Source organism: Microcaecilia unicolor, chromosome 1, assembly GCF_901765095.1.
Source record: "Microcaecilia unicolor chromosome 1, aMicUni1.1, whole genome shotgun sequence".
Classification (NCBI taxonomy): domain Eukaryota; kingdom Metazoa; phylum Chordata; class Amphibia; order Gymnophiona; family Siphonopidae; genus Microcaecilia; species Microcaecilia unicolor.
The window spans coordinates 621,522,144-621,531,618 of record NC_044031.1 but is presented as its reverse complement, the minus strand read 5'-3'; the positions used below and the strand labels follow the sequence as shown (position 1 = coordinate 621,531,618).

The 9,475-nt window shown below is 44.2% G+C and overlaps 1 protein-coding gene across 1 annotated transcript in view; it reads right to left on the bottom strand.

Moving 5' to 3' along the window:
• Positions 1-2,133: 2,133 nt before the first annotated feature.
• Positions 2,134-9,475, bottom strand: part of LOC115460280 (microtubule-actin cross-linking factor 1-like) — a 30,253-nt gene continuing 22,911 nt past the window's right edge. Inside the window, exons 8-9 of the mRNA XM_030190077.1 lie at positions 2,342-2,542; positions 2,134-2,238 (exon numbers count right to left, since the gene is read on the bottom strand). Of these exons, the coding sequence (XP_030045937.1) occupies positions 2,134-2,238; positions 2,342-2,542 (306 nt within the window). The remainder of the gene's footprint in view (positions 2,239-2,341; positions 2,543-9,475) is intronic.

Sequence of the window (9,475 nt, the reverse complement as noted above, 5' to 3'; positions counted from 1 at the left end):
TGAATATGCAAGTTGTGTGTGATGCCCAGGGAGAGATTGTAGACGTGTGTGCCAGATACCCAGGTTTAGCCCATGACGCCTACATACTACAGCACTCTGGAATCTACCGCAGGTTTGACTGAGAGGAGATGTCCAGATATGGTCATGCACGTTTTTTAGGACACAGGGAGGGGCATAATCGAACAGAAACGCCTATCTCCATGGGTGTTTATCTCCGAGAACGGGTCCGTGAAGGGGCGGAGTGAACCGTATTTTCAAAAAAAAATAGACGCCCATGTTTTATTCGCCAAGGTGTGAGCTGGGCGTTTTTGCTTTTCAGCGATAATGGAAAATGAAATCGCCCAGCTCAAAAACGAATAAATCCAAGGCATTTGTTCGTGGGAGGGGCCAGGATTCATAGTGCACTGGTCCCCCTCACATGCCAGGACACCAACCGGGCACCCTAGGGGGCACTTTTACAAAAACAAAAAAAAAGGTAAAAGAGCTCCCAGGTGCATAGCACCCTTCCCTTGGGTGTTGAGCCCCCCAAATCCCCCTCAAAACCCACTGCCCACAAATCTACACCATTACTATAGCCCTAAGAGGTGAAGAGGGGCACCTACATGTGGGTACAGTGGGTTTGGGGGGGTTGGACGACTAAGCATTAAGCAGCACAATTGTAACAGGTAGGGGGGGATGGGCCTGGGTCCACCTGCCTGACGTCCACTGCACCCCCTAACAACTGCTCCAGGGACCTGCATACTGCTGCTTGGGAGGAGGGTATGACATTTGAGGGTGAAAGTAAAAAGTTGTGAAACATCATTTTTTTGTGGTGGGAGGGGGTTAGTGACCACTGGGGGAGTCAGGGGAGGTCATCCCCGACTCCCTCTGGGGGTCATCTGGTCATTTAGGGCACTTTTTGGGGCCTTATTCGTGAAAAAACAGGGTCCAGGAAAAGTGCCCTAAATTCTAGCTACAAACGCATCCATTATCGGCGAAAGGCGCCCATCTCTGTTCGGGTGATAACCACGCCCCAGTTCCGCCTTCACCACGCCTCCGACACGCCCCCATCAACTTTGTCCGCATCCGCGACGGAGTGCAGTTGAAAGCGTCCAAAGTTCGGCTTTCGATTATACCGCTTTATTTGTTTTTGTGAGAAAAACGCCCATCTCCCGATTTAGGTCGGAACTTGGGCGTTTTTCTCGTTCGATTATAAGCTGGAGGGTCATGTAGTGACGATGGACATTTTCCATAGCATATTATCGAAAGACAGAGACATTTTCTGCTACTGCTTAGAGATGTACTATTTTAGGACATATGTGTTCTGTATTTTCGATTCTCTGGAAACGTTTATATTTTTTTTTATTATTCCCTTCTGATTTTGAAAGTTTTGTGAAAAATGTCCAAGATGTCACTTGGATGTTATATCGAAAATGCCCCTGTGTGCAACTTTGTAAGTCTCAGTGCTTTGAAAATACAGTCAGTTACTACATGTGCATGTTTTCTAAGGAGCCCAATGTGAGGCTTCTAGGCCACTCCTCTAAGTACATTCATTTATATTTAGAAACCTCACATTTTGTTCTATTGGAGGGCAGTTTGTCCATCCCTACTTTTTTTCTGACTTGATGTTGTGCGTAGGGTGTTTTTTTTTCTATTTTCCAAGAAACATGATTAGTCAGTTACTACACAAATAATATCTGTACTCACATGCTCCTTGGAGTACAGATATTATTTGTGTATTCTAAGAACCATAGCAGTCAGCTACTATATATATATATATATCCATGAAATATGTTCACTTATTTATTATATATATCTACACTTTATGGAGAATGCTCATTTAATTACTAAGGACAAGCATCTGTGCTCCAAAGAACATGCATGGTCAGTCACCACTGACATCCTCTTTCCTGAGCATGCTTAGCTAGTTAATACAGGTATGTGCATGTTATAGATCACGGTCTCTCAATAATTACAGTAATCTACACTCCATGGAAAACTTTCAACCATTTACTACTAGCATCTGCTATCAATGGAGTATGTTCAGTCAGATATGCTCCATCAGTTACACCAGGTATCTGTACTACATGACCAGCAACCAAACAGAACGTCATGTATTTTATTGCATGATTTTATGCCAACTTATTAAACATTTTAAGACATTATCTCGGTCACACCCTGGTGCTTGGTCATTTCCGCTGTTTGGTTGCTGCTCTCTTTTGTGGAGATTTGTCCCTCTTCTTTGCTTGTATCATTCATCTGTATTACATGACCCATATACAGTTAGTTACCAAAGGTATTTAGAGTATAATCTATAGAAAGCGCTCAGTCTATTAATTTAATGTTTTTACAATCTTGTTACCTGGCTGAGGTCATTTTCCAACTCCAGCTGTTTCCTCTCCATTTGGGTCCGGACAAATTCCCAGCGTTGGTTCATCTGTTGTAAGCTGGACTGCAGTGTATCTGTGTTATCTCCAAGGCTGGCCTGCAGCAGTAACCCCTGGCCCACCTCATTCACGGACTCCATAATCCGTGCATGGGACATGACATCGTTCCTCAACACCTGTCAGACATGGCCTCTAACACTGTTAGTTTTCACATTCCCACTGAGCTGTACAACAAGCTGTTAGCTCTACAGATGCATAAGAAACATGAAAATAGTGAGTGTTATTAACTGGAGTTTCTTTGTCTGACAGCTCCAAACACCACACACAAAAACACACACACGAATGCACGAATAAAAATACAGTACAGAGACATATATATACACACACAGAAACACAGACAAACAAAACCCTATGTTTTCCCCATTCTATTTGAATTATTAACCTTATCGTGAAGAAATAAAACTGTTATGGATATGCACAGAGAATCTCTGTTTAGTAGAAGTAACATTTTTGTGAGTGAGGACAAGGAAGCCAGAGCTATGTGATTTTCAGGTGTTCTGAAATTCTGTTTGGGAGTGCTTTGGATGGGGTGATATAATAGAACTAGATACTTTCAGGTATTCTGGAATTCTGTCTGTGTGCTTTGGGTGGGCCGGGATAACAGAATTTTACACTTTAGATACTTTCAGGTATTCTGGAATTCTGTTCATGAGTGCTTTTGATGGGCTGGGATAACAGAACTTCCTACTGTAGATACTTTTAGGTATTCTGGAATTCTGTCTGTGTGCTTTAGATGGGTTAGGATAACAGAACTTCAAACTTTAGATACTTTTAGGTATTCTAGAATTATGTCCATGAGTGCTTTTGATGAGCTGGGAAAACAGAACTTTACACTTCAGATACTTTCAAGTATTCTGTCCGTGAGTGCTTTAGGTGGGCCAGGATAACAGAACTTTATACTTTAGATACTTTCTGGTATTCTGAAATTCTGCCTGTGAGTGCTTTGGATGTGCTGGGATAATAGAATTCTATACTTAAAGATACTTTCAATTATATTCACACTGTGGGAACAGAAGGGCATAAGTTTGCTCGAACATCTTCTGGGAAGGGGGAGGGTTAATAACATTTAAGGGCTTGCAGCACTGCATAGGTGTAACTTGGGGAAATCGATTTGCATACAGTCAGATAAAATATTATGCTGCATCTCTGAATGGTGGAAAACTGAACCAGCATATGGAGGAGCGGGTACAAGAATTTTTTTCAACAAATATCCAAACATGAAATCTCGGTTTTGGGATTTCCTAAAACCCTACTTAAGTGGGAGGCCAGAAAGGACCTGGAGGAGGTACTTCAGAGATGGGCAAGAGATTTGGGGACCACTTTAGTGGATTGGGATATGTTGATTAATTTAAAAAGTACCCCAACCTTCACAAATAGTGCGAGGCTTCGGGAATGTTATTTTAGAGTATTGCACAGGGCCTACTTTACTCAAATGCAATTATATTACTTAGGTGGGACGACCCCCCTATTTGTCTTAAGTGCACATGGGGCGTAAATTTCTTTTATCATTCCTTTTGGGCCTGCCCAATAATACAAACTGACGAGATATATGGTATCACTATTGGGAAGGGGGCTGATTGGACAGTGGACCAGTTATTGATAGATAAACCTGGGGCATTTCGAGAGAAAGATAAGGGTAGAACTTATTTTTTAAATGTGCCTGGTAGCACGAAAATGCATCCTGCAGTACTGGACGTTGCCTGACCCTCCAGCATATTGGTACTGGAGGAATCAGTTGCACTTACTGGCTATGTGGGAGGCTAGAGATGCTAGGGATTTACCAAAATGTTGAAGGCAGTTTATGCTGATATGGGATTCATACTTACAGATACTTAGCCTATGAGGACAGTCTGCCCTTAACAGCCTACAGAGAGGAAGATCAATGTTGTCAACGCCTGCTGATTGAACCAGAAGCTCCTTTCAACCAGGTATTGGAGACAGGGGCGGGGGGGGGGGGGTGTGGAAGGGGAAGAGGAGAGGTGAAGGATGGGTCTCTTTCTTTTTTTTTTTTTTGTTATGGGCTCAGAGGGTAATAAGATTCCAGACCCTCTGTAGCCAGCTTTTGTTGTACATATTTGAATATGGTGGGTAGAGGGCGGAAAGTTATTTGCATAGCTAAATATTTGTGGGTATGGTTGTAAATGTGTCTTAAGGTTGGGTGTGGGTGTGGTTAGAAAGTAACTTTGTGATGATAATAATAAGAAAACTCCATCTGCCCAGTATTCAAAAGTATTTAACCGGCCAGGCCCGCTTAAATGCACTGAAGCTGGGTATCTGCTGATATTCAGCGGGAGATGACCGGCTATCTCCCGCTGAATATCCTGGTCAGCAGCTAGCCTGGTCACTGGCATGTCACGTGACATAGCCAGTTACCGCTGATTTTCATCAGCTTACTGGTTAAGTTTAGCGGCCAGATAGACCCGCATAAATAACAGGTCTCTCTGTAGCTGCTAGAACCTAGCGGGTCAGCCGATAAATACCAAACAAAACTCCCCAAACCCCGGAAATTCAATGCTGGTAGCTAAATAAGGCCCTGGCACTGAACTTACGGGCTCACCAGCAACAGCGAACGTTAGCTGGTCTAACTCCCACTATCTCAATATCGGGGCCCATATGTTTGGTTGTTTTATCATACTTATTTTCAATAAAATCGTTTAAACATATAGACACTTTCAGACATTAGTTTAGGCTAGTTTATTAAAAACTTGATAATATCGCTTAACTTTGATACATCTCATTGGTTTATAGTAATAAAAAAAGTAAATAAAATGCACTCTAATAAGAACGCCAAAATAAATAGAAAAGACCTCACCACCCATATCAAGAGTATTCATACCAAAACAACAAATAACACAATTTAAAATGTAAAACATTAAAGCGTTAAAACATTAATGACTGAGCATAACCAAGAGCTCTACAGATCAGATAAACAAATGCCTGTCTAAAACAATGAGCTTTAAGAAAGGTCTTAAATCTAATGAGAAACTGCTCAGACCTAATTGAAAAGGAAAAATGATGTCTTACCTGATAATTTTCTTTCCTTTATTAGTCACAGCAGATGAATTATTATTATTCTTATTTATTATTATTCTTATTATTTGTTACATTTGTATCCCACATTTTCCCACCTTTTTGCAGGCTCAATGTGGCTTACATATGACTGTTAACGGCGTTAGCCGATTCCAGTCTGAACAAATACATAGTATGAATGAATACAAAGTGATATTGTGGTAGAATGAGGTATATACATGGTAGGTACAATTGGGGGGAACCTAGGGAGGGAAAGGGGGAAGAAGAGTCAGGTAATGTCCGTTATGGTCTTTGGTTACATTGTGTTGCAAGTGTCCAGGTATTTTTACATTGGGTCAGTGGGGTATGCTCTTCTGAACAGGTCTGTCTTTAGTGCTTTCCGGAAATTTAGGTGGTCGAGTGTGGTTTTTACTGCTTTTGGTAATGCGTTCCATAGTTATGCGCTTAGGTAGGAAAAGCTGGTTGCATAGGTGGATTTGAATTTGAGTCCTTTGCTGCTTGGGTAGTGGAGGTTTAGGTATGATCGTGCAGATTTTGTGGTGTTTCTGGTTGGCAGGTCGATAAGGTCTGTCATGTATCCCGGTACCTCACCGTAGATAATTTTATGGACAGTTGTGCAGATTTTGAAAATGATACGTTTTTTGATTGGTAGCCAGTGCAGTTTTTCTCGGAGTGGTTTGGCGCTGTCAAAACGTGTTTTTCCAAATACAAGCCTCGCTGCTGTGTTTTGGACGGTCTGAAGTTTCTTTATGATTTGTTCCTTGCATCCCACATAGATTCCATTACAGTAATCTGCGTGGCTTAGTACCATTGACTGCACCATGTTACGAAATATTTCCCTTGGGAAGAATGGTTTCATGCATTTGAGTTTCCACATTGAGAAAAACATTTTTTTAATGGTGGAATTTGCTTGGGTCTCTAGTGATAGGTTACGGTCGATTGTTACTCCGAGAATTTTCAGCCTGTCTAAGATAGGGAGGGTTTATCCTGGGGTGTTAATCGAGAGAATGTTTCTTAACTCAACGTGTAATTCAACTATGGAATTCATTGCCAGAAAATGTGGTAAAGACGGTTAGCTTAGCAGAGTTTAAAAAAGGTTTGGACGGCTTCCTAAAGGAAAAGTCCATAGACCATTATTAAATTGGACTTGGGGAAAATATTTCTGGGATAAGCAGCATAAAATGTTTTGTACATTTTGGGGGGATCTTGCCAGGTATTTGTGACCCGGATTGGCCACTGTTGGAATCAAGATGCTGGGCTTGATGGACCTTTGGTCTGTCCCTGTATGGCAACACTTATGTACTCATGTACTTATGTACTAATGTGAGCTGCCAACAACTGCTGCAAATAACTCTCTGCCCAAGCCATCAAAAGGTGAGCCTCTGCCACCATCTAAGTGCTGCACATGCGCCCTTGCCTGTTGATATAAGCCACCATTGTGAGATTGAAAGGGCTTGGACTGGATTGCCTCCTAGAAGAGACTGGAATGCCACAAAGGCCTTGCAGACTGCCTGGAGTGCCAAACAGTTTATGGGCCAAAGTGCCTCTATCATGTTTCAACCTGAGTATTGTGATGGATACAGTGGGCCCCCCAGCCTGACAAGCTCATATTGGTCATAACTACTATCCATAGAAGTAAGGCTAGGGAAACTCCCTGACGAAGATTGGCCAGATGAAGTCACCATGAACCCTAGTAGCTCAAGCACCCAAACAGTCTTCCACATGGACTCCCAAGCACCATCCATAGATGTGCTCTTCACCAGCCAATCGTCCAGACAAGGGAACACATGAACTCCCAACCTACATAGCAATGCTGCGACTACCACTGAACATTTGGTAAAAGTCCTGGGAGTTGACGCAAGGCCAAAAGGCAACACACGGTACTGGAAGTGCTGTGTTCACAGTTGAAATTGCAGATACTTCCTGTGAGCTGGAAGTATCAGGATGTGTGTAAGCATCCTTCAAGTCCAGAGAGCATAGCCAATCATGTTCCTGAATCATGGGGAGAAGGGTGCCCAGGGAAACCATCCTGACCAGGAATTTGTTCAGAGCCCTTAACATAGTAACATAGTAGATGACGGCAGAAAAAGACCTGCACGGTCCATCCAGTCTGCCCAAGATAAACTCATGTGTATACCTTACCTTGATTTGTACCTGTCTTTCTCAGGGCACAGACCGTATAAGTCTGCCCAGCAGTTTTTCCTGCCTCCCAACCACCTGTCCCGCCTTCCATCACCGGCTCTGGCACAGACCGTATAAGTCTGCCCTCCCCTATCCTCGCCTCCCAACCACCAACCCCTCTTCCCCCCACCTGCTCTGCCACCCAATTGTAGCTAAGCTTCTGAGGATCTATTCCTTCTGCACAGGATTCCTTTATGCACATCCCACGCATGTTTGAATTCCGTTACCGTTTTCATCGCCGTTTTCATCGCCACTTAGATCTAGGATGGGATGTATTCCCCCTATCTTCTTTTGCACAAGGAAGTACCTGGAATAGAATCCCTGCCCTTCCTCCCCTGGTGGAATGGGCTCAACCGCATGGGCCTTCAGAAGGTCTGAGAGTTCCTCTGCAAGTATTTGCTCATGCTGACAGCTGAAGTGATGAGCTCTTGGTGGGAAATTTGGTGGTTTCTGTTGCCAATGCAGGGCGTAACCAAGACGGACTATTTGAAGAACCCACCGGTAGAAGGTTACAATTGACTACTTTTCCTGGGGTGGAGCCCGTTGAGGCAGGTGAGTGGAGGCAGCATACCTATGTCTCTGCAAGTTGTAGGGACCATTACTTGACTTGCCAACATACCACCTAGAGGAGGAGGCAGATGCAGAAGGCACACGGCATGACAGGGAATGGATGGTATCAGTATGTTTCTTGATTTTCAGTGACCTCCTCCACCTTCTCTCCGAAAAGGTTATTCCCCCCTCCCCCCAGCATGGGGCATCCCTCAATCTCTGCTGAACCACCGGTTCCAAGTCAGACACATGCAGCCATGATAGTCTGCACATTGCTATACTTGGGGCAGAGATCCTGGAAGCCACGTCAAAAGTGTCATAGGTGCCCTTATGACACGCCTTCTGCTGCTTGGCCAACTGGTGTAGCAATTCCAGAGGAAGAGTGTCTGCATCAAGTCCTGCAAGTACATGCTCATGAAGAGCTGGTAGGATTGAATATGGGAAACAAGAATAGAGACCTGAAACATCTTACGCCCAAAAGAGTCCAAGGTTCTAGCTTCCCTGCCCAGGTGTGCCAAAGCATAGTCTCTAGAACTCTTGACCCTTCTGAGGGCAGATTCAACCACCAGGGAATGATGAGGCAGCTGAGGCTTATCAAACCCAGGGGTACTGTGAATCTGGTATATGGTGTCAATTTTTTTGGGAAGTACTGGGACAGAGGGGACTCCCAATGTGAAGCAGGACTGTCACAGCCTCTCTAGGAGAAGACTTGTAGTCCAGAACCTCAAGCATCTTGGCCCTGGGCTTGTCCTCCACCTCCAAAGGAAATGGAATGGCAGCCGCCATTTCTTTAACAAAAGAGGGGAAGGAAAGGCTCTCTGGAGGAGGCTTTCTCCTTTCCTGTGGAGGGGCAGATAGTATCCCATGACTCCTCCTCCGAAAAGTATCGAAGGTCATCATCTGACTCCCAAGAGAGCTCCTCATCAGTATCAACCAAAACCTCCTCTGAAGAAGGCTGAGACTGAGCCTCGCTTGACCTAAAGGAGCATTGTCCCTGACAGGGGCATCGAGGAGTCAGCTCCCGTATCAACTCCAATGAAGCTTCCTACACCGACGTCAAGGGTGACAGTCGAAAATAGGGCCACATGCGACACCAGCGTCAAAGGCCTTATAGCAGGCTGAGAGCCAAACGGGACTGCAACTTGAGGCATGGCAGGCAGAAGCTCCCTTGATGCCGATGCACTGTGTTGGATGAAGCCAGCCAGCAGCTCAGAAAGCAAGGCCCAGATGGCCTCATCGAGGGCCGATACTGGGAAAGGCTGGAGCGTTGACTCAGAGACAGTCTTCAG